The sequence below is a fragment of the Mixophyes fleayi genome, chromosome 1 (genome assembly GCF_038048845.1).
Source record: "Mixophyes fleayi isolate aMixFle1 chromosome 1, aMixFle1.hap1, whole genome shotgun sequence".
Lineage (NCBI taxonomy): Eukaryota > Metazoa > Chordata > Amphibia > Anura > Limnodynastidae > Mixophyes > Mixophyes fleayi.
Genome location: NC_134402.1, coordinates 32,460,054 through 32,486,222, shown reverse-complemented (window position 1 = coordinate 32,486,222; position 26,169 = coordinate 32,460,054). Strand labels below are relative to the sequence as shown.

At 42.0% G+C, this 26,169-nt stretch overlaps 1 protein-coding gene across 2 annotated transcripts in view; it reads left to right on the top strand.

The window, feature by feature from the left end:
* ZFYVE28 (zinc finger FYVE-type containing 28) overlaps positions 1-26,169 on the top strand; it is a 154,724-nt gene that overhangs the window by 116,145 nt on the left and 12,410 nt on the right. The window contains exons 8-10 of one of the 2 annotated variants that reach the window (XM_075194221.1): positions 1,467-2,819; positions 13,720-13,818; positions 25,458-25,612. In XM_075194221.1, the coding sequence (XP_075050322.1) occupies positions 1,467-2,819; positions 13,720-13,818; positions 25,458-25,612 (1,607 nt within the window). The remainder of the gene's footprint in view (positions 1-1,466; positions 2,820-13,719; positions 13,819-25,457; positions 25,613-26,169) is intronic. The other variant, XM_075194222.1, reaches the window with a different exon arrangement.

Sequence of the window (26,169 nt, the reverse complement as noted above, 5' to 3'; positions counted from 1 at the left end):
TTAAAGTATTGATGAAATTCAATGTCTCTGAGATTACCAGTATAAAACCTGCAGCTGCTTAAGTCTGGTAACCTCCAGACTTTGTAATGTGCTATTATGATGATGATTATGCGTTGGAAAAAGAAAGAAAAAAGGCTGATAATCATCCCTGATTTAAATGCTTTGTTCGTACATCTCCACATTATCATGCTGTCATTCCTTGAGGCTTTATCCTTTAGGCTCAGTGTGAAATGAATGTGATACCTTTTATGGATATCCCTTGCTGATTAGCAGATTGTTAGACACTATGAGTATTCCATTGAAAATGTTCAGTGTGTGAGATGTTTCACATCTAAAAACAAAACATAAATGACAGCTAAATTCTAGAGTGCTCTTGAAGTAGATCTCATGTTGTTTGTTTTTCCCACTAACTACGTTATGCTTATTGCCGAGAGTTCCTAATTGTTTTAGCTGAACGATGGTGCAGTACCTCCTTCAGCCCTTAGGTGTGCCGTTTGTGCCTGCTAAATCGAAACCTAATCTGATATCTGATCTTTGAAACCGCATTGATACAGGTTTGGGGAGGTGGAGAAATGTGTGTCTGGCTGGTATAATTGTGTGTTGTGATATCTGTGCGAGGAGTTGGTAATCCTCTAATGTTTTGCGGTTATGGGGTAGGGGGGGTGGTAATGACAAAGCAGGAGGACAGTGTGATATATGAGAGTTCAGTTGTTTGTGTTTTAGTATTAGTGTAGAGAATGGAATGTGTGGCGGTATTAGGACAGCATGGTGGCTAAGTGGTTAGCACTTCTGCCTTACAGCACTGGGTCATGAGTTCGATTCCCGACCATGGCCTTATCTGTGAGTAGTTTGTATGTTCTCCCTGTGTTTGCGTGGGTTTCCTCCGGGTGCTCCAGTTTCCTCCCACACTCCAAAAACATACTGGTAGGTTAATTGGCTGCTAACAAATTGACCTTAGCCTGCCTCTGTGCCTCTGTGTCTCTGTGTGTGTGTGTGTGTTAGGGAATTTAGACTGTAAGCCCCAATGGGGCAGGGACTGATGTGAGTGAGTTCTCTGTACAGCGCTGCGGAATCAGTGGCGCTATATAAATAAATAAATGATGATGATAATATTAGTGTAGAAAATGTAATGTGTGTAGGTATTAATGTAGACAGAGAGTAATAGGTGGCATTTGGTGTGTGTGTAAGTTTGGTAGTATTGGGATTTAAGGATGCCGCACTAGTGGTGAGCAGCGTTGTTAAAATGGTTTACACGGTCATTATATTTCCATTAATAACATCTTTGCAGACCACTAGTGTGAGATCCTTATTTCCCAATACTACCAACCTTACACACAACACCAAACTCCGCCTATTTTTAGTTTATACAAAAAAAAAAAAAGTGTGAGTAATATATATTTAGAATTACATTTTAAGTACAAAGACATTGAATAATTCCTTCCTTTTATATGTTGACCTCTTTGCAGAGATCTTCTTCAGACGTTAACGGAAGAAGAGCTGCACACTCTAGAACGGAACCTTTGTATATCGCAAGACACAGAGTTTCCGGTCCGATCAGACCCAGAAGTGCCCTCTGCAATCTCTCCCGTCTTAGTCACTGCCTTACCCACCGAAGATCCACTTTCATCAAAAGCCGAAAACACAGAGGTGGAACTGGCTTGCTCTATGCAGTATGATGAACAGGAGTTGGAGCAACTGAATATGATGGTTCATAGAGTAGGCGATGAAATGTCTTCTTTACTTTCCCCACCAAGTGTCTCTCAGTCACCTGCTCACAGGGCTAATACGAGCACAGAGGCCTCCCCAAGCAGGCGTCCTCTCAACCTCAATGAAGAGGAGGATAGGGTATTTTTCATGGAAGACCTTGAAGGAGCCCTGGATGGCCTCTCTATACAAAGGACCTCTGAGAACACAATTGCATGGGTCAATAGTTCCTGTTACAACCCCAAGCAGTTGCCTCAATGCCAAGAGACGTTTGTTCAAAATGGGGCTGTAGATAATATTGATCCCTTGAAAGATCTAGAGAGTGATTTAAGCAATAACAACATCATCGATGGGAGCAAAATACTGATGGCTAGTGGTTCTCTTCAGAACTCTTGCAGTTGTCTAGAAGTGACAGATTCACAGTTATACCTCAATGGCTGGGATGCAAACGGGGATGATGCGGAAACTGCAGAAATCATCGCTCACAGAACCGGTGGAATGAAGATCTCAGCAACTGTAATCTTTAACCCCAAATCTCTCCCAACGTCGGTGTCCCCGGATATATCGCCGGATTTAGCCAGCAGCCGTGTTCCCATTTCTTCAGACCCGTTGACAAGTAATGATGAAGACGAGGCCCACAAACTCAGTATAGCAGCCACTAACTGTTTAATTAATTCATGTGTGTGTTGTGGAACCTGCGAAGACACAAGAGAGGACAGCTTAGAAAGTTTAAGAAACATTAACACTCCGGGTAAAGTTATAAATGCTTCCTATAGCTTAATAAAGTCCAAAGAAATGGGCCATTTAGACAGACCGGACTCTGGAGTGTCTGCTAAAGAGGTATTGAAAATAGAAAGTTCTCCTGTTTTGTTATTGGAGAGAGACACGGGCAGACAAGAACACAAATGCTCTAATTCCTCCAAGTGCCTGACACAGAACTCCGTTTCACAACCAGGGACGGACAGCGAGCCTGAGGAGGCCGCGGGCATCTCCAGTCCGCAGCTGAAAAGAGATCTGAGAAGGAAGCAGAGCGAAAGCGAGAAGGGTCCATCTCAAAGGACGGATGGCGCCAGCTCAGAAACTACAGTAAAGGAAGATATTTGCTCTAGCACCAGGTAAGGGGCTGCGATTTAAGTTTGATGTATCACGTCTTATTTTGCAATGTTTAGAATTGTGGATAGATTCCGAACATTCCAGAAGGTCATATAGAATCTTTCTTGTGTAGCTATTAGCGTTAAACTAGTCATGTACCCCAATTTCTTCTGCTTCAAGGTCTATGGGAAACTGTAACGGACTCGGCCTTTATTTAATCTTTTTTTTTATTTTTATATGTTTTATAGAAGGGTTCACTATACAAGTCTGTAAATATTTGCCAGCATTTGATAATTATTTCCTCCGACACTTTTCTGGCCGGTGGGTGGATCTAGCCCGTCCTTGTTAGTGGAATCTGTCTAGGTCTTCATGCAGTGAAAATATTTTATTTCTGGTTTTAGTTACGTCTTCTAGTGCACCGTGTTGCTGTACACAGCAGAGGTAGCCATGTCGTGGACTGACCCGGTATCCATGACAGTGTAGATGCTAAGTAGCCAGTAATGTCACTAGTTCCTAGTAAATGGACAGGATGCATTCGTCTGTATATTGATTCAGCACACAAAATGGCTGCCATCACAGTGCGTAAATGAAAGTACACTGTTCTATATTAGGTCATGCACCTTTAATAAACCGTTTATATGGAGTTGACGCAAGTAAGTTTATTGCAGCACAGAGCGAGTTGTTGGAGACATCTCTATAGGTTTTCCAGTTTCTTTCTCCTCAGCTTGTCCTGTTCTATTTAAAGGTTTAACAAGATCGGACCTGAAATGCAATAAATATACTTTATGCTCCAAATCATTTCTTACCTCCGTGACAAGCACTTGAAAGTATGAAGATTCTTTGTTTAAATAAAATCCTCCTCTGTAGGGCCAGTCTTCCTGGCACCTACAATTGACATAGCTTTCTGCAGACTGCTCCACATTACTGTAAGTAACGTCACGTTTCTAATAAATGTGTTCTGTGAGACACACTACATCATCACATCTATTGAGTGCTAATAACCAGCTCTGAACCTGGAAATGTACAGATCATTGAAGCATTTCTACAAATTTATAAAAAATATATATAATTTATAGTGAGAAAACATCATTTTTTTTCCCCCTCTTTTACTGCACATTTGTATTTTTTTCTATTGAAACCTATAGTTATTTATAGAAGACCAACATATTCAGCAGCATTATGTAATCAAAGAGACATACACTGTGTAATCAATATAGGAATATACATTCTCACAGAAGGGCGAGTGGATCCTGATCACTAAAGCTTACAGACTGTAGGAGATACACGAGCGACTCTCTAGACATAGGGTGTACAGTAAGGAAACCACCTTTATATCCGCAGTGAGCAGGGGAGGGCTGTCGGAATTTTAGCCCGCTCGGCAAGACTCGACTCAGCATTCTATTTTAAAGTAAAAAAAAAAAATGCCGGTGACCCAGCCCAAAGTAGACCGGCCCGGGGGGGAGATTCCCCCCTGCCCCCCATCACAGCAAGCCCCTGGTAAAGATAAACTTTGTCAATCTACTAGAAGACTTGCTATGACTTGTTTTAAAGTGTACCCGTTGTCTATACGCAGTGGAAGCGGCTGTTGTGTGGCTAAACCAATGTACAGTATCCGTGTTCTCCTGTTTGAATTTCATCCCACAATTGAGGCGTCTGAGACCCGTGTCGTATTCTTGAGGTACTGGTCCCTATTGAATTGATAGGCTGCATTGTCCTGAATTTTTATTGACCTCACAAGAAGGCTGCTTCCATTATGTGTAGGCGCTTGGGTACCCATTAGTAGTCTTTTATTTTGGATTACCTCTATTTGGATTGTATGATCCTCTGTCCGGAATACTCAGGTTTGTACGAATCTTCAGTATGTTGCAAAGCCAAAAATCTGAGTTTTTGGTGCACATGATGATTTTGCAAAGAGGCTTTTATATCTGAAGATGACATATGGTGGATATCATCTGATGGCCAACACCATTGGTATTAATGCGAAATGCTTTACTCAGTGTTATAGGAATCTGCTTTCATATGAATTGCAACAAAATGTTTACGAGGAAAAATAACTGTGAAATTAAATTAGACATCTTGCTTTCATTCTCAGTCGTTCATGTAAAACCTATTTTGCTTCATCATAGACCTCAATTGAGGTAGATCATTGATTTAGAAGTACCCTTCTTCTCGCCTGCTTCCCCTCCACCTTATTTGTGGGGTTTCCTTGTTTGGGACAGACATCCTTCCTCTATACTGCCGTGGTCTCTGATAAAATCACACGCCATTGATCGTCCCAGCGCTCATTATTCCTGCGCTGGGACCATTGCGCAGGTGAGCTGAAGCAGTGTGATGTCGGGCACAGCGCTTTGCTGACCAGCTCACAGCACAGAGCAGACGGGTCCCCAAGGCAGGATTTGCACAATACAGGTGGGGGAAGGAGTAAGGTATTAATTTTAAAAGTTGGGTCCAGAGGTGGGATTGTCATTTTAAAATAAAATTCTACTTTTATGGAAAAGCTGCAGGTGAAGAAAGGGCTAGATACACTCAACTAGAGAGTGTATCTAGCAAAATGTGAAACAGGATAGGTCTGTTATCTGCACGGCCTCCAGTTGTCCAGCGTTATTCAAACAAACCCAGTCTCTGTGAACTGACCAGGACATAGATGAAGAAATACCCTTTTATTCTAACCAAACAGCGAAAGCGGCTGTTTACTTTTGGATAGAGTTCTTTAGGAACAAAAACTTCTGTAAATCGGCGTATTGGCCAATGGCAGTAAGAGGGGAGAGACAGTAAGACAAGATTTAGTTATTGTTGCAGTCAGTCATCAATACTATGGCATTGGAAGATAAGAAAGTTTGGCTTGTAACAATGTTGTTTCACACAAATATTAGCCCTTCTACCGTACTGAGCGCAAGTCTTAATCACACTCCCATAATCGGCCTACATACATTGAGACATTCTAACTGTTCAATTTCAGTGTATTGCATTCTCCACCTCTAGAGCTGCTAAGATGATCATAATTCTATTCCCCTCCTGTTCAATTCTTCCACTTCCCTTACTATATTAAGCAATACTCCTTAATCCAGGCACCAGACCTCACTCACAGTTCAGTTCTGTGACTGTCTGTCTGGGAGCACAGGGATGATTTAATGACTGGTTCTACAAATGTTATACATTCACCTGTGAGGAAATCCAGAAAACATGCACTGCAGGTGACCCACGCTGGAATACTCCAAGGGAAAACACACAATATTTTAGTCTGTACGACAGAAAATCCCATAAATGAACATGATTTCCTCTCACACAGAGGGGAGAATTCAATTGGCCGCGAGTTTTTTTCCCCCTGCAGCGGTAAAAAACAAAAATCCTGCGCAGGTTTTTAACTGCTATAGTTACCATTTTTAGTTAACACCGCGTTAAAACTTGTGCAATTCAATTGAAAAAGAGATAACGCTGCCCCCGCGCGTTAGTTATTTTATTTTACTTTTTTTAAAATAAAATCTACTTTTCATTTTATGCTTTACTGATAACGTAATAATGAAAAAAAAAATGTTTATTTCAAATAGTTGTCTTAGGTTTTTTATTTTTAGCACACCCCATAGAGGTGCGAGATAAACCAGCATATTGGCCTGTATAACACGCCGCATTAAAAAACAATTGAATAACTTTTAACGCGACGGGCTCTCGCACACCCTATACTTTCAATAGACCTTCCAGTGGAGCGCGAGAGGACCGTTTGATGAAAAAAAAACAGACGTGTTAAAAATAGAATTGAATTGCGGGTAAGTTAACCCGCTCGAAAATGATAAAAAAAAATGTGTTAAAATGAATTAACGCGGTGTTTAAAAAAAAAAAAAAAAAAAAAAAAAATGCGGCCAATTGAATTCCCCCCAGAGGATTAGGTTTTAAAAGTTACAGTAGTTGCTACACTTATCATAGAGCAGCGCGATATACTGTTTAGAAAGCAGTGTTCTCCCTAAAAGATTGGCTGATCTAAATGTGTGTTAGGGAGCCCGTGGCTCTCAGGCTGCTAGGTAACTACAGGTCCCAGTGTGTCAGAGACATCGAAGCTGTGTATTTTAGCACATGTTCTTCTATTTAAAAAAAGCTAATTAAATCTGAAAAAAGAGTGAAATTAGCAAAAAAATATTCCTAGAAATTGATATAATGTTATCACCCACACAAACACGCTAAACCCCTAATAAACTACACATGTTTTATATGGGTATAAAGCTCAGAAGTTGCAGCTAGATTTAGTGGTAAATGTGTACCCTTGCCGCATAATAGAGAAAGGAAATAACCATGAATAACTCTTTGTTTTGTTTTAATTCTGATTATTTTTACACTATTCTGCTAAAAGAAATCTGTCTGTTCCAAAAAAGATGTTACATTTTCCTGGGTATATAAAAGTAGTTGTTGTTGAGTGATACGGCCAACATAGGCGTAAAAGACGTGTGATCATTAAGAAGCTGGTACTGCTGTCACTATGCTCTGCTCTAAAACCAAGCGGCAGTATCCATCTCCATAACGCACATCTTCCAAGCGCTATTACCATCATGTCCAATTATGACGCAGTCCGCTCCAATCAGATCATTATCGCACACTATGCAGATCTGGGTTCCATCGTGTCAGTATGCAGCATATACCCAGCTGTGAGACTGGCTCTCGACATAACTAAAAGTAAAACGTAGGAGATGATGCATTATCCTTACTAGAAATCAGCACCAAGTGTGTATGTAGGGGATAGAGAAATATTCTGTTCTGCATATTCATGACAAGGCGATTCCTCCTGTAGTGCGGCACAGAACACTGTATTCATGCCTGATATATTGTCATTATACCATAGAGGGAATAATGTATCACAATTTCATACTCTCACACATAACGTCAGATAATCACTTTGTGTGGATTTATATCCTGTGCTGACAGTACAATCTTATTTGCAGGGCTGCATTCTTCTCACTCTATATTCTCCATGTCCTCTTGTGTAAGAGTCTGATCATAACTAATCATACAGCAGATGTCTATTCCTGAGTCAGCACCCAGAGGACATCTTCGTAGGTGCTGCGATTGGCTTGTGCTGGCACTCTATGGCCGCATGTCGTATTGTAAGCTGACACAGCTTTCACTTTTTGTAAGTTCCTTCTGTGCTGGTCAGTCACATCTATCAGAAATCATTAGATAGTTCTGTGTTATGTTCCAGGGCAATTAAAATGATCACCTGTGCCGTGTGACATAATACATGGCTAAAAAGAACAAGAGCAAGCCAGGAAGGTGGAGCTATTTATGAAGTTAAAGTTGCAGGGAGGTACAAACTAATACAAAAGTGGAAGCTGCGCAAATCATTTTTTAGGCCATAACAGGTGCTGAAAGGGTGGGGTTATCCTGCAAGGAACATACACACAACATTTTTTCCCCCAGCACACTGCTATAGCCAGCAACAGATCTGCCATTTCTACTGTAGATAAAAATGCAAAAGTCTTTGTTGCACACATTTGCAAATGTATGTTTAAGCCATCCGCCACGCCAAGGCGCTTTTGCTAATAGGATGCATTTTGCATTTTTATCTACAGTAGAAATGGCAGATCTGTTGCTGGCTATAGCAGTGTGCTGGGGGAAAAAAGTTGTGTGTATGTTCCTTGCAGGTACAAACTAATACAGTAATGTCATCTGAAGATGGGAAATTAATTTAAGAGCAGGTTCCCAATTAAACCTTTCAGTACAGACCATTTAAAAAGTGCAAAACTGCTCCCCCTACTGTGCAAGTGACATTATGCATCTATTTGTGCATGATTGTCCCTTTTTTTTTTTAAAGTTTTTATTTTTACTGGAAGTGCATAGATCTGTGCATAAAGGTGGAGGTGTGTGCAGGGGGGGGACACCATTTTCTGATGGGAGGAGCTAGATGGATGTGTGTCTTGCTGAATACAGGCTTGGTGCACTTGTGGCTGGATAGGACACATTTATTTAAGCCTTCCCTGTGAAAGGTGACTGTCTGGCCTCATCTGTCAATGGGACCCCTCTGCACCTTCCAGGCGCACGTTAAACAGGAAAGCCACACCTCCCAACATGATAGTCCCCGGCAGCGGTACAGTGGGAGTGGCCACATCACTATGATGGTGTGGCCACACCCCCAGGGGGTTGTAATATTCTAGCCTGACCATTAGAAATCTCTCTTCCCCACAATGTTCCCACCCTCAGTGCAAACATATCCCAGGGCAGGACAAGCGGGCAAGATCCCTAAAATTAGGACTGTTCCAATGAAATCGGGAGGGATGTGAATGCACATTTCATCCACTGCTAATCAAAGCATTCCAATGTACTATAGTGACTTAATAATAGACAATGCATTGGTTCATTTAATGTAAATGAGCAGAATTTTAGTAATCAGATGAAAAGAATGTGGATGGTGGTTCTGGTGGTCGAACATCAAAAGTAGCGGAGCGTTGACGCTTCTAGATTGGTTCCTTTAAAGGGTCTGGGCTTCTTCTACTTCTCCAGTGTTAGGAGGTAAGTGTGTTGGCCACTTGTCAATGAGACCCGGTGACAATGATGGACAGAAACCTGCATTGGGAACTGAGCAGATAACATTTTAAAGCTTAAACTATTCCAGCCCACAATTTAATGTTTATGTTGATCAAATTAAAAATCTAGTGAAAGAAAGCAGCTTTGTTAATTTCAGTAATTTTACATTTTCAGCATGAAAAAGCAGGAAATAGGCATTACCGTGGGGAATATTATCACAGAGACCACACTCGCTAATTAAAAAGCACACTTATCTTATCCACATCTAGATAATTGTATATTTCTGAAGAGCTGGTTTAGATGTGCAGGATCAGTAAACAGTATCGTCTTGTAAGAGAGCGTGTTTATGAATAAATAAGCGAGGGACCAGAGATTATAGCGGAGAGATGTAACTCGTACTTTAAGGCCGTTTGGTATTAGAGCCAATTACTTGTTATTGAGGTGCGAGTCGGGATCCGCATTGCATTTTTCTTGCTCTGAATTTTGCTCAAGGCAAAAAAAAACAGGACGAATCCCATTTCCCGTCTTCTCAATTTATTCAACAAACACGTAAACAGCGGGCTGAGCCCATCAAAGCCATGTCGGGGATTCATAAAAGCTTATTGCAAGAAAAATATTTTAATGTATTGTATTAGGTGGAAATGTTGCCCCTAAGACATTCTCTCATTCAGCTATCTGAAGGTTTCCCATTGACATCTGTCTCTAGCAAAAGAGGTCATTTGTTTTCCCAATATCTGTGACTTGCATTTATAAACTCTATTTACTAAAGGACAAAGCATTGCTTGCTGTAGGCATGTAACGTCAGCACCTTGTATAATAAGTATTCCCAACATTTCAAACAGTGGGACATAGCTGTCAGAGTTTCTCCTTTTTGGTTTAAGCTGCCCATCCAAGGATACATTATTGATGGTTGTTTTAATCAAAATCTTAATATACAACAATCCGCTAAAACATTCAAACCACTGAGAAGTGAAGTGAATAACATAGATTATCTCGTTATAGTGGCGCTTTTGAAGGGGTGGGGTATATTGGGCAACAAGTGAACAGTCAGTTCTTTAAGGTGATGTGTTGGAAGCAGAAAAAATGGGCAATTATAAGGTTCTGAGAGATTTTGACAAGAGCCAAATTGTGATGGCTAGATGATGGGGTCTGAGCATCTCCAGAATGACAGGTCTGGTGGGGTGTTCCTAGTATGCAGTGGTTAGTACCTACCAAAACTGGTCCAGGGAAAGGCAACCAGTGAACAGGGTCATGGATTCCCATAGCTCATTGATGCGCGTGGGGAGCGAAGGCTAACTCGTCTGGCCCAATCCTACAGAAGAGCTATTGTAGCACAAATTGCTGAAAAAGTTAATGCTGGCTATGATAGAAAGGTGTCAGAACACACAGTGCATCTCGGGTTGCTTTGTATGGAGCTGTGTAGCTGCATTCCGATCAGAGTGCCCAAGCTGACCGCTGTCCACTGCCAAAGGTGCCTACAATGGGCATGTGAGCACCAGAGCTAGACAATGGAGCAATGGAAGAAGGTGGATTGGTCTGATGAAACACGTTTTCTTTTATATCATGTGGCTGGCCAGGTGCATGTGCGTTGTGTACCTGGGGAAGAAATGGCACCAGGATGCCATCGGAAGAAGGCAAGTCGACAGAGGCAGTGTGATACTCTGGGCAATGTTTTGCTGGGAAACCTTGGGTACACCCCTTCATGACAATGGTATTCCCTGATAGCAGTAGTGTCTTTCAGCAGGATAATGCGCCCTGTCACACTACAAGAGTTGTTCAGGAATGATTTGAGGAACATGACAAAGCATTCTAGGCATTGACTTGACCTCCAAATTCCCCAGATTTCAATCCGATCGAGCATCTGTGGGGTGTGCTGTAAAAACAAGAACCATGGAGGCCCCACCACGAAACTTACAGGACTTAATGGATCTGCTGCTATTGTCTTGGTGTCAGATACCACAGGACACCTTCAGAGGTCTTGTGTAGTCCATGCCTTGACTGGTCAAAACTGTTTTGGCCGCGTGAGGGGAACCTACACAATATAAGGCAAGTGGTTTTTATGTTGTGGCTGATCGGTGTATAGAAACGGCTTTGGCAGTAGATCTATGAACATTTCTAAAAAGGAAAAGTGAGGCGTTGCCCATAGCAACCAATTGGATTCTAGTTATCATGCTCTAGAACAGCGGTGGCCAACCTGTGGCTCTAGAGCCACATGTGGCTCTTTGAGCTTTGAAACATGCTGTGAAAGCATTTGGGGAGATGTGATGGATTGTGTATAGACCTTTAGGCATATGGGGGGGTTGATTGGCATGTATAGAGTATATGGGAGATCTGGAGGCATGTATGAGGAATTTGGATATATCTTATGGCACATGGGGAGGTCTGATGGCATTTAAGGAGCATGTGGTGAGATCTAGTGACACGTGGGGAGTATTTTATGATTATTCTGGATATTTTGTTTTTTTTTGCTTAGCAAGTTATTGTAAATTATATAGTTATATTTTCAGTGTGTGTGTACGATATGTATGCACATATTTATACTGGGTATGTGTATGTGCACACACACATATAAAAAGATAAAGTTGGCTCTTTGCAGAACTTATAGATATTTTCTGGCTCTCAGTCTCTGATTGGTTGGCCACCCCTGTTCTAGAATGTACTAGATAATTGATATCTAAAGTCTGATTGGTTGTTACGATCAACACCTCCACTTTTTCTTTTTAGAAGTTGTAGATTTACTACCTCTAGATCTTATATGATGGAAAACTAGGGCAAAAACTATAATATTTACACACCCCAGTCAATAGAGAAACTAATACAAAGGCAATTGTAAAGACACGTCTCCCAAGTGCCCCGATTTAGACGATACAGTCCCAATTTGAGGGCTCTGTCCCACCATCCTGAACAGGATGGCTTTGTCCTAACTGGTGGGGAACTTGGGAGGTATTCTGTTCACTGCTGCTGTGCATGTCGGAGATAGGTGAATGGGTATGGCAATGAAGGGGTTTGGAGGGGAGGGGAGAATGGGGCTGCCTACCCAACTGTTGGGAGGTACAGCGGGTGAAATAAGTATTGAACACATCAACATTTTTCTCAGTAAATATATTTTTAATGTGGCTATTGTAATGAAATTTACACCAAATGTCAGCAGCAACCCTTGCAATCCACACATTCAAGAAATCAATCCATAGATGTTCATAATTTAAGTTTTGTGTAATAATGTGTGTCACAATTATTTTATTAATATGCATTAATTTTGGTTAGTACACTGCAATGACACCTACAAGATGGCCATATAGCCATAAGATGTCATGTGGAATTATGTTCTCTATATAACCGCATTCGGCATCTCATCCTGTGCACAGACTGTGAGACTTACAGCATACACCACAAGAGAAGTGGTACTGAGCCAATATATAAAGCATACTTACCAACTTTAGAATGTTGGTATCCAGGAGCCTGCAGGGGAGGTGGGCGTGATGGGGGGGCAGGCCTCCGAAATGCGTGTCATTTTGGACCCGCCCCTGTGATGTCATGATGCAAACGCGTCATTTGACAGCGGAGGGGGGGGGGGTGTGGGGGGGGGTAAACACCGCCATTCATTGGGATTCGTGGCGTTTGGGACCTAATTCTGCCCACTTCACTTCCTGGTGAAGTGGGCAGATCCGGGAGATTGCCACACTCTCCCAGGAGTCTGTGAGACTCTCGTAAAATGTGGGAGTCTCCCGGACATTCCGGGAGAGTTGGCAAGTATGATATAAAGAGGCCATAACAGAAACTGAAAATGACAGAAGTAATATTGAGCAGTTGTTCATACATACAGAATAAAAACAGGCACTAATAATTTCATCTTATTTACCTAAGAGAAGTGGTACTAGGCACAGGGAAAATAAAACAGAAGATGACATCCAGTGTACAGGCCATCATCTTGGAGGAATGCAGGTTTACCGGTATTAAGGCCATGTGAGAAGCTGGATACTGGTCATTGGTGCTATTAAAACCTCTTGCTGCAGAGTTATGTGGACAAATCTCTCCCTTTCCTTCAGTTGCCGATGCGCCAGTCTCTACATGGCAAAAATCTCATCATGTAAGGCACCATTGTTTATTTGTGTTCTTTTTGTGTTCTGGCCCTATAAACCCTTCATTGGGAATACATAATGACATCTGGGCTGTAACTAGCATCAAGTAGAGCTATAAGATCGTTAACATTGAAGTTCACCAGGCCGGTGCAATTACCGGCACGGCATGGGGACGAGCCGTCTTCTAGGCAGACAGCTTGGAGGACTCCCGCCAGGAGAGTAAGTGTTCTGCTCCACACATTCCCTTTGTTGTCATTCAAGGATCAATTTGTTACCACTGTGCTTCTCATGTCTGTGTTCCCCCCGCTTCATGCTATTTCCATATTCTTGTTTTCAGTTCTCAGGATGACCTACGTGGTTCTCCCCTCAACTCCATCGGCAGCAGCGACTTTGACAGTGTTACTACATGTAGTCTCTCCAGCATTTCCACTCTGAGGTAATAACGTGCGGCACAGCCGGAGCGGCTCACCAGGCGCTGACTACGCCGTTCTGTCTCTAACATCTTTTACCTTCTATGTAGATCTCTTGCCAGCAATTATCTCTCTCCTCTCGACAGTACGCTGAGACCTTTTTCCTTTTCCTCCACGTCATCTGTCCATCTTTCCTCACTGTAACACGTCTGTCATGCAAAGTTTTCTTGTGTTTGAAAATCCTGCAGGTCCTAATCTAGGTTTATATGGAATCTGTTCAGTGTCAAAAGAACAAAGTTACGTCCTAAAAATAGTTTTACACCATGTTATTAGTGTCTATGGCTTTCTGGGGATTATTTAGTTACTAAAAAACAAATGGTTATTTAAACGTAACACTTTGAGGTCCCGGTTCATTAAGGAGCACAACTCCTGTTTAAAAGAACAAATTGCACACACGTACACCTGTATTCAAGTACAAGTGGATCTCCAGAAACGTTTCCATTTGAATACGCTCTATATATTATACAATGAATGTATTCTGTTACTGGGAACATGATATTGTATATCGTTGCTGTCTGCTGGGTTTATGGATGAATTTAGACAGTAAAAAATACAATTCTTTGCAATTTTCAGAAACTCTAAACTCCAAATACGAGAAGGTGGTCTGTAGATACATAACGATTTGGCCTCCACCCCTTTAAAACTGCAGCGAACACCTGCCGTTAATATCCCAGCTATTGTGAACCTTACTGGCAGTACTCCGGTATCCTCCATCCTGTCCAGTTGTATCCCGGTTTACGGACCTTTGTGCCTTTATGTGAGACGCAACATTTGGGAAGTGTTTCTGGGATATCGCCTGCATTTTAGACACCCCCAGTGGGACAGCCAAGTTGTCATCCAATAAGTGTGTTCCTCTGGGCTGGATGATCTCCTGTGATGCTCTAGTCATGCTCCGCGTGGGTGTGTCAGTTAGAGCAGGGGCGGTCCATCACATCGGAGGTTGGAAAGATGAATGATGCTTGCACCGGTAGCGCCTGGTGACACAATTTACTTCCTGAAGTGTTCCTCACTATAACCTGTCTTCTGCATTTACATGTAATATGTGTTTCTTTTACAGCGTTCAGACCCCTAACATAACCTTTACCTCCTTTCTGTACTCACACATGCAGCAATTTTATGACTAGTAATCGGAATATCTTTCACACACAAGCTGTTCGTTTGTACAGACTCAGAACGATCTATATCTGATACACCTAATATCCAGAGCATCCTTCAATCCACCCACTCACATAGCAATACAGTTGTTTTCATGTTTTGGACGATCAGAATTTGATAAACTCGTACGATCATATTTCAGAAGGATCTTTTTGATAAAGATCTGTGTGCCCCATACGTAGCGAGAATTATAAGATCTTATCTGATAAAATTCCTCAATGTGTGATTAGCTTTTCTTACTGTCTTTTTATGCTATCATGTAATGCCTCCTCTACCCTAATGTTTCTTCATAAAATAACTTAACCTAAGTGTAAACATTAGTAAGATAAAACACACGGTCCAATCTTGCCAAGACTTTACACTGCAGTTTTGTCTCAAAGTGAAATGTGTTATATTATTTTTACCCTGGTTACCAACCGCAAACAAACATCACCAAAACTTGAAGTCCACAAATTAAAGGAACATGTTGGTGTTTATGTGCATATTTTAGAATCCTGCAATCTATACTTGTTACCTAGGAGACTGCAAAAATAACTTAATAGCATTTGAGTGTCCTGTAGATGTCTCTTTAATTCCAGGGTGACGTGATGCCGTCATTGTGTCTGCTGCTTTTACCCTACATCCTCATATATATTCATCTGAAACAGGGCTGGACAAACGAATTGAGTCTGGTAGCTACGGCTACAAATATTTATCTTTCTGGGTGCACCTCTTTTCTGACTAATTAAAAAGTCTGTCTCTGAGACCGGGATTGGCGTTCCTGAAATCTACATTGTTTTGTCCACTACTAACCCCTTCTATTTCTCCCTTGTATCATCTAACTCTAACATAATGTATCTGCCTCTGTCTGTTCAGGCACACGCTGGGACAAGGTTCTCTCTCCCTCACTACTGCTCTCTAGCTCCTCTTCTACATTCTTCATGCTTAATCCTTTCTCTGCTTCAGCTTTTTCTCTCCTGTTGTACTAACAGAAATATATTATGTTCCAAAGTGCAGTCTCCACAATCAGCCTCTGGCATCCGGTCTGCTGATAGCAAGCAACACAATCTAGCATCCATAGTGACAATATAAAGTGTTGTTTAGTGACGTCACTGCTTCCTAGCGAATTGATTGGCTGTCTACCCTGTAGAGGCACTTTACATTAAACGTGTTTAATACAATGGTGCTTAATTCTAGGACAGGTGAGGAAAAATAGCAATGTCTCGTCACAATAATTTACAAGTTATAAAAGTTGATCTGACACTTAACTTTTTTTTTTAATCATTTCTATTGTCAGTAAATTGAGAAATGATGGCAGTATCTGGATAATCTTTGATAAGTAAGGCCTGCCTGAATTAACATTTCTGAATGTGTTTCCTAGGTGATTTTCATCTTATGAGCTCAGCAGACGGTTGGAGCAAGGGACTTAACCCCTCACGTCTTAGCATGTCTCGTTTTTATATAAGCGGTTTCCACTCTTTGTAATGATTGCCCTTGCTGAAGTTTTACATATGGTGAAAACTTGCCATAAAATGCTGTTTATCAACATTTGTGTTGTTTGTTAATCATTGACATTCCATCTATATAGTGAGCTGGTTCCAATCATCTCATAGACTACATCTGTATCCAGTACAGTCACTAGCTGAGCCTGTTACACGTCAGGATTTCTCCTATACTTCCCTTCAGCTGAAATTGGAACTGTATGTAATGCATAAGACATAAAACATTGAGGTTTTAATAGCATGTTTTATATACATGATCAGTCTCATTGATGTCATCCTAGTGAACAAGATCTTGTTTCAACAAGAAATTGTGTAGAATATCCTAACATTTGAAATATTTAAATTTGTGTAAGAAAATAAGCACATATTAAAAGTGTATATGTATATGTATATATATATGTATATATGTATATATATATATGTATATATGTATATATATATATATATATATATATATATATATATATATATATATATATATATATATATATATATAATTTGTGAGCTGGAAATTAATGCTGACATGTATCAGAGAAGCTTGAACAGATTTTTTTTTTTGTCCATATCCCTTACTCATACCCCACAATAGAAGTCTATAGGCAACTACTGTAAGATTTTAACTTTGTTGAAGCTGTGTTGCTCTATCTGGAAAAACCGTAAACCCTCAGAGAGGCTAATGAGTTAAAATGTTGTTTTATTTCCACAATAAGGCTTGATACCCACCTGTGTCAATTTTGTGCATTGCACTTGTATTGTTAACGTCCGTTCAATGAGTCTGGGGTCATCGGAAACAATGGTTTCCATTTTCATAGTATGCGGTCATCGGAAACAATGGTGGGTATGGGGCCCATACCCACTTGCAGTGTTCAGAAGCGCTACAGCAGCCTGATCCCCTGCCTGTGCCACAAGTTAAATGCATTGTGTACAATGGAGTGACCTCAGAAATACAAGGCAGACATTTGGACTTTGGGATGGGTTTAAGCGTTGTTCTTGAGATACTGTAATTTGTCTGCATAGTAGCACCAATGTCTGTACATATAGCCTTCAGCTAGTGTCATGCTAGTGCAGTTGAAAATCACACATCCATAGAGAACCATATATGCAGAAATGCGCAACGTTGGCTTCATGTCCTTGCGTTTAAAATATGGCAGTGCTGTGTGATGGAGAGGAGGTATTTGCATATCACTGTGATACCCAGAACACTCACAATATTTGTCTGCGTTTAACACTCAGAGGTAAGACCTGTATTATACCCACATGATCATCATAAGTGAGATCTCCTTATTATGGTCACCGGTTCGACAAATATAGGAATTTCCTCTAAAGAAAATCAATACAAGATAATGTTTTATACTATTTTGCTGCAGGCACAGATCTCATCTACAGACTGATAAATCTTCCATGTCACAGATATCAGACCTATGGTGTCAGACATGTCACGCTGTCACTCCGCTGTCTCACACTGCCTGGACGATGTGTAATTCTCTGAGACATACTTGTGACCGCAGTTGGTACTTGTAATGTGTCTCCCATTGGGCCGGTATTTTAGTGTTGTCAGGGATGGAACTCTGTATATACACGAGAGATATAAAGCCAACCGTATCCCAAGTGTAGAACGCTGCAGATACTGTCACATTACTGTGTTATACTAGTTGTGTAAATGACTATTTGTTCTCATGTGACTCAGCACTTCTATTGTCTTTGCAGCCAGAACTATGCACATACCAGTGACAGCTATGCTATTGCTTTACTTTGATGTCACAAATCCTTTATGTGCATTGTACATCAGCTGAATTGTGGTATATAACAATTGTATTTTTAATGAGAATTCCCTCATTCCATTTGATCTCTGACTCTATCCCTGATGTAACCAGGGCTTGGATGTAGAGTAGGCAGAAGAGGCAGCTGCCTAAGGGGCTAGTCTGTTTCTGGCCACTCTGCGGCCTTCTCATCTCACATACAAACTATCAGCAATAGTTGTATACAAGTTGTGTTCTCTTTAAAACACAAATACTGCAAGGTTTAGTATTATTAGACCTACTACAAGACACATGACCTGTTAATCTCAAAATGTCTCCCACCACGACACCTCCGTTCTGCACAAGATCTGCGTCTCTTCCATTCTCATCACATCCTCCCATTCCTGGTTACAGGACTCTCTTCAGGCTGCACCCGCTTTGTAGTATTCCATCCCTCGCACAGTTGCACTTTCCTCTTGCCTTCAAGTGGTCTCTGAAAACCCACATCTTTAGGAAAGCTTATAATATTCCTCAACAACCCTCTTAATCTCCCTGGGTTACCCTATTACCACCCTTTACACAATTCACACAAGACAACAACCCTCTGACCCCCAGACCAACATTGCTGTGTGACTGGTTCATACAGCCCACTAGGCACTTTTTATCTTTGCATTCTAGCTGAACCAATGTGCAATATGTAGCACTTACCCTTGTGTATCAAACCCGCTATAGATTGTAAGCTTGTGGGCAGGGCCCTCTCACCTTTCTGTCTGTAGTACCCAGTGTCGTTTTGTTAATCTGCTGCCTAAGACACCTGACACCCAGGTTCCCACCACACAGGCACACCCCTGTACCCCTGTTCTGGAGCTACAAGGCTGGATGACCCTGGTTTAGCACTGAATGCAGTACATTTTTTCCTTCCATTGGAGCCACCAGAACACACAGAATAGTAAGATTTAAGGCACACAATGTTACTATGCAGCAACTATCAGATGTTTGTGTCAAAGCCTAGAGTGGGCACCTCTTGACATTTTTGCCATTGATGTCTAAGCACCTTGTCCCACCACTATGTAACATATCAAAGAAGGGCTACTAACTGGCACACACAGCTAAACTCCTCTCCTCTAAGCTGCACATGGTCAGCTCTTGAAAGTGAGAAGAGACAGAGGTGATATTATGGAAACATTTACAATACACTATATGGACAAAAGTATTCGGACGCTTGACCATTACACCAACCGGGACTGTAATGACATTGCATCGATAACAGCTTCCACTCTTCTTGGAAGGCTTTCCACAAGGTGTTGGAGTGTTTCTGAGGGAATTTGTGCCCATTCTTTCTGTATGAATGGGCACAAATGTCTTTGTAGACCTTGCTTTGTGCCAAGTCATTTTGGACTTACCTCCACTGAAGACAATGGAGATAAGGGGCCTAGGCCAAACACTGAAAAACAGCCCCATACCATTATCCCTCCTCTACAAAACTTCACAGTTGGCATAATGCAGTCAGGCAGGTAACGTTCTCCGGGCATCCGCCAAACCCAGACTCGCCCATCTGACTGCCAAACAGAGAAGCGTGATTCATCACTCCACAGAACACGTTTCCACGTTCCACAGTCCAGTGTCTGAGTGTTTTACACCACTCCATCCGAAGCTTGGCATTGGTCTTGGTGATGTGAGGCTTGTATGCAGCTGCTTGGCCAAGGAAACCCATTCCATTAAGCTCCCATCGTACAGTTTTTGCGCTTACATTAATGTCAGCGGAAGTTCGTAACTCTTGAGCAATGGAAGCAGCAGAGCGTTGGCGTCTTTTATGCACCATACGCCTTGGTAGTCGTTGACCCCACTCTGTGATTTTACGTGGTCTTCTACTGAGTTGCTGCTGTTCCTAAAAGCTTTCAATTGCTAATATCACAGTTGACCGTGGAATATCCAGCAGGGATAACATTTCACTAACCGTCTTATTGCAAAGGTGGCGTCCTATCACAGTACCACGCTTGAAGTCACTGAGCACTTCAGAACGACCCATTTTGTATCACAAATTTTTGCAAACGGTGACTGCATGGCTAAGTGCTTAATGTTATATACCTCTGGCAACGGGTCTGATTGAAACACCTCAATTCAATAATTAACAGGTGTGGCCAAATACTTTTGTCCATATAGTGTATATTGCAAGTATGACAGCGTTTCATAGACCATCATTGAGCAAACTTGGTCCAACCGCTCAGTAACTTTTCTGGTGTTTTTTTTTGGTGTTTTTTTTTTGTTATGCAAATCTCAACAGATATATTCCCTGGCTCCCACAATTCTCCCTGACCCCCAAATTATTTATTACCAGTTTTTCAGGTTGTGTAAAGCTCCGTATTTCGTATCTGTCTGTTTTATTTGACTTTAGACCACCCGCAGCTATCCACTCGCTGTGAACCAGTGACAGCTGTCCTTGAAATTGTATTTCATTTTAATTTGTGTACAGGAGTTTTGTGAAGTCCGTCTTGTCTGTATATCTCTTTAACAAATGTAAACCAATCACACAGTGGTGTTGGGAAACAAATAGATCTCTGCTATGCTTAGGCTGCGATCAGCCATGTTTATAGCTAAGCTGATGTGTAAGTGATCAGAACTGTACAGTATTGTTATAGAAGAAGAATCTGATATATTGTCCTCACACAGAGCTCTGATCAGAGAATGTGTCCTTCGCCTAAATGATGAGATATATTGTGATGACTTACTCTAGAGTTTCTACACTATGGATCATCTCATATCCCACCGTTCTCTGTTGGTTTTTAATGTAACTTTATTGCCATTGTAGTGAGCTGTTGGGTTTGTTGTTTGATGGTCTCTGGATAGAGCAGTTTTCAAGTGTTTGTGTTATTTACACTACAAAATACCTGAGAATGCAGAAATGTAATGACCGCAAAGTCCAGCCTCCTACTTCTCATTTCAATAATTCCGCTCTGCTAAAGGGAATCTTTATTACACAAGTGTACATGATTTAGTAAAAATAGAGGCACATTGGGAACAAAGCTGATATACAGCAGACGTTTCATACTTTGTAAATGACAACCTTGTGTCAGTATCACCTGTCACAGTACTTGTGTTAACAACTAAGCATATACATGGAATGGCTGATTCATTACATATAAAGCTCTGTCATTGATCTGAGTGGGGCATTGCACCCCGCAGGCAGGTTCTATGTCAGCTTCCTGATATGACTAATTCGGTGTAGCTCCTGTTCCTGTTAATGACACACCTTTTGTGCTTACACCATCGGCGTGATGTGGTACACTGACTTGTTACTTGTAACACTGATTTCAGGATTAGGCACCAATAATAAATGTCTATTATACTGTCTATGCCAGGTAGCAGAATTTATTGATCTTTAATTAAAACACCCTAAGGGCTAGTTTTACTAAACTGTGGGTCTGAAAAAGTGGAAATGTTGCCTATAGCAACCAATCAGATTCTAGCTGTCATTTTGTAGAATGTACTAAATTAATGACAGAGTGAATCTGATTGGTTGCTATAGGCAACATCTCCACTTTTTCAAACCTGCCGTTTAGTAAATCTAGCCCTAAGACTCCTTTGCGCTTTGAATTGCTGGTAAATTAAGGCTTTTTCTAAACTTCTCTTTTTATGGGTGACACTGGCATGTGGGTGAAATGGGCTGCATGTCACTGGTAGGTATTGCCATTTATTATTCTAGTAGATTTATAAGGTGCATGGCTGGAATGTCATAAATTCCTTTTACCCAAACAGACTTTGTTACAGATTCACGTTTGAAAGGGCTATAGCATAATTATTAAAATGGAAGTTTGACTGGGGCTGTACACCTGTCAAACTGTAACGCAGGTGTCCTAAGCCGAGCTCAGGGAGGACAGAAATCTCTTGTGGGTATTTAGTGCTATATATATATATATATTATTATATTATACACACCGATGACTCACAACATTAACACCACTGACAAGTGAAGTGAATAACATTGATTATCTCGTGACAATGACACCTGTCAAGGGGTGAGATATATTAGATACAAGTGATGGAAGCACAATTGGGTCAGAGCATCTCAAAAACGGCAGATCTTCTAGGGTGTTCCTGGTATGCAGTGGTTAGTAGCTACCAAAAGTGGAAGCACAACCGGTGACAGGGTTATGTGCGCCCAAGGCTCATTGATGTGCGTGGGGAGCGAAGGTTAGCTCATCTGGTCCAGGCCTACAGAAGAGCTACTGTAGCACAAATTGCTGAAAAGGTTAATGCTGGCTATGATGGAAACGTGTCAGAGCACACAGTGCACTGCAGCTTGCTGCATAAGGGGCTCTGGGTGATGTTCTGCTGGGAAACCTTGTTTCCTGTGCCCTCCATGCTGCTTCTGCTCCCCTTCACCTGTCTCCTGTTTCATACTGTGCCCTCCATGCTGCTTCTGCTCCCCTTCACCTGTCTCCCGTTTCACACTGTGCCCTCCATGCTGCTTCTGCTCCCCTTCACCTGTCTCCTCTGTTTCACACTGTGCCCTTCATGCTGCTTCTGCTCCCCTTCACCTGTCTCCCGTTTCATACTGTGCCCTTCATGCTGCTTCTGCTCCCCTTCACCTGTCTCCTCTGTTTCACACTGTGCCCTCCATGCTGCTTCTGCTCCCCTTCACCTGTCTCCCGTTTCATACTGTGCCCTCCATGCTGCTTCTGCTCCCCTTCACCTGTCTCCTCTGTTTCACACTGTGCCCTCCATGCTGCTTCTGCTCCCCTTCACCTGTCTCCCGTTTCATACTGTGCCCTTCATGCTGCTTCTGCTCCCCTTCACCTGTCTCCCCTTATTCACACTGTGCCCTTCATGCTGCTTCTGCTCCCCTTCACCTGTCTCCCCTGTTTCACACTGTGCTCTTCATGCTGCTTCTGCTCCCCTTCACCTGTCTCCCCTGTTTAAAACTGTGCCCTTCATGCTGCTTCTGCTCCCCTTCACTTGTCTCCTCTTTCACACTGTGCCCTCCATGCTGCTTCTGCTCCCCTTCACCTGTCTCCCGTTTCATACTGTGCCCTTCATGCTGCTTCTGCTCCCCTTCACCTGTCTCCCCTTATTCACACTGTGCCCTTCATGCTGCTTCTGCTCCCCTTCACCTGTCTCCCCTGTTTCACACTGTGCTCTTCATGCTGCTTCTGCTCCCCTTCACCTGTCTCCCCTGTTTCAAACTGTGCCCTTCATGCTGCTTCTGCTCCCCTTCACTTGTCTCCTCTTTCACACTGTGCCCTCCATGCTGCTTCTGCTCCCCTTCACCTGTCTCCCGTTTCATACTGGGCCCTCCATGCTGCTTCTGCTCCCCTTCACCTGTCTCCCCTGTTTCACACTGTGCCCTTCATGCTGCTTCTGCTCCCCTTCACCTGTCTCCCGTTTCATACTATGCCCTTCATGCTGCTTCTGCTCCCCTTCACCTGTCTCCTCTGTTTCACACTGTGCCCTCCATCCTGCTTTTGCTCCCCTTCACCTGTCTCCTCTGTTTCACACTGTGCCCTTCATGCTGCTTTTGCTCCCCTTCACCCGTCTCCTCTGTTTCACACTGTGCCCTTCATGCTGCTTCTGCTCCCCTTCACCCGTCTCCTCTGTTTCACACTGTGCCCTTCATGCTGCTTCTGCTCCCCTTCACCCGTCTCCTCTGTTTCACACTGTGCCCTCCATCCTGCTTCTGCTCCCTTTCACCTGTCTCCTCTGTTTCACACTGTGCCCTTCATGCTGCTTCTGCTCCCCTTCACCTGTCTCCCCTGTTTCACACTGTGCCCTTCATGCTGCTTCTGCTCCCCTTCACCTGTCTCCCCGGTTTCACACTGTGCCCTTCATGCTGCATTTGCTCCCCTTCACTTACCTTTCTATTGCCCTCTGCCGCGTAAGGTAGGTATTTTTTATACTGGACTGGCGCCTCTGGTGGGGCTGCAAAAAATATGTATTTGGGCCGCGAGTTTGACACGTCTGCTATAGACTACCAATAAAATCGAGGCTCAATCTTTTTTTTTTTTTTTTTTTGTAAAACTACAATTAAGGAAGGGGAGAAGAGCAGCTTTTAAATTTTTCTATGAAGTACTACTAGACAAAAATGAGGTGTAGTCTTTCTATTAACTACTAAGAATGATGTATTGCAGTCTTTCTGTAAACTACTAGTTAAAAAACCGGGGATTTGATGTATCTATAAGCTAATACAAAGCAGCTACAGGGAAGACAAAATACAGGTTACAATGATTCTATACTACACAAGTTATGTCACTCTATGTCTGATGTGCTTAGATAATTCGAATTACTGAGCTCTGATGTCATTGTCTATAATCGGTGAGCTCTGATGTCATTGTCTATAATCGGTGAGCTCTGATGTCATTGTCTATAATCGGTGAGCTCTGATGTCATTGTCTATAATCGGTGAGCTCTGATGTCATTGCCTATAATCGGTGAGCTCTGATGTCATTGCCTATAATCGGTGAGCTCTGATGTCATTGCCTATAATCGGTGAGCTCTGATGTCATTGCCTATAATCGGTGAGCTCTGATGTCATTGCCTATAATCTGTGACCTGTGATGTCATTGCCTATAATCGGTGACCTGTGATGTCATTGCCTATAATCGGTGACCTGTGATGTCATTATTTCACTGTTCATTAGGAACATTTTTGTATGAAAAGCAATATTGTACTCCCTACTGTGATTAATACGGATAATAAAATATCAATGTTCTGCAGCTTTATACTTTTATATGGTCACAGAACTACTCTCTATATAATTTACTGTATGGAGGATATATATAAACCACTAGTAAAATGGGATACACTTCTAGTAAGATAATGGGGTGCACATTTTTTCACTGTTACTAGCTTATTGTAGAAAATGTCCTTCCGATTTCTCTTAGCATTAGTCCATGTACACGTGTGTGCTCCCCGTTACTATGAGTTTCTGGAAAGTTTTGTACTTGTGCTCTGTGTTTCTGGATTATGCTGGGATGTAAGTGGTTATTGAAAGACAATCTATTCCACTGGAATCTCATCCTGAGATTGTCACATTGTGTCTCCGGTAATCACAGCGAAGGACCGGCATATGTCAGACTTGTTATACTGTGACAGAAATCTGTATTCCTCCTATCCTGTGTGTGTGTGAACAATTCTGACCTTTCCCGTATCATCACTAATAATATATCACCAGATGTCTGCCTGGCTTTCACAGTTGATTATTTTTATTTCTTTTTACCTTGGCGTGTTATACAGCAGCTTGATGACCAGCTCTTGCTCATCAGATGACATTGATCAAGAGGAAATTCAACAGGCTTTGCGAGCTGCAAAAATTGCTTCCAGGCAAAAGATCAGATCCCGTTTCCACAGCAGTAATGACCTCATTCACCGGCTCTTTGTCTGCATCTCAGGTGCGTCTCCCCCTCTTTTCATCAGTGCTCAGTACAAGTTGTGAGCCGTCTTCTGCAGCGTCCAGATGTGACCCCACATTCCTATATGTGCACATTCCTTACGACATGCAGGGCTACATTATTACATGGCTGATGAATTTCATTATTGTAGCTGCCGAACTTTCATTTATTTGATTGTTTGAGCCCTGCTGCAGCTTTCTGTAAATACATTGTTTTATCTTTCTACTTTCCATCATTAGACAGGTGTTTATTTAATCAGATTATTATTATTTTAGTTTCCCTGGGATAAGGTCTTTGGCTACAGTTGTATTCAATGCACAGAGCAGACAAAACAAAAGGACAACATATGTAAAACAGCTCAGCATGATGATATGGCTGAAAGAACCAGATATTGTTCAATGCTTCAGGGGCCAATTTACTAGTTACACTGGAAATTTATCTTACATCTTGTTTCCATAGAAGGGAACAGAAAAAGCCAATAATAGAGCTTTGGGGTAGGAAAGGACGGCTCTAGGTCTTCCTTCCACAGTATCCTTACAAGGAAATAGCTTAGGGCA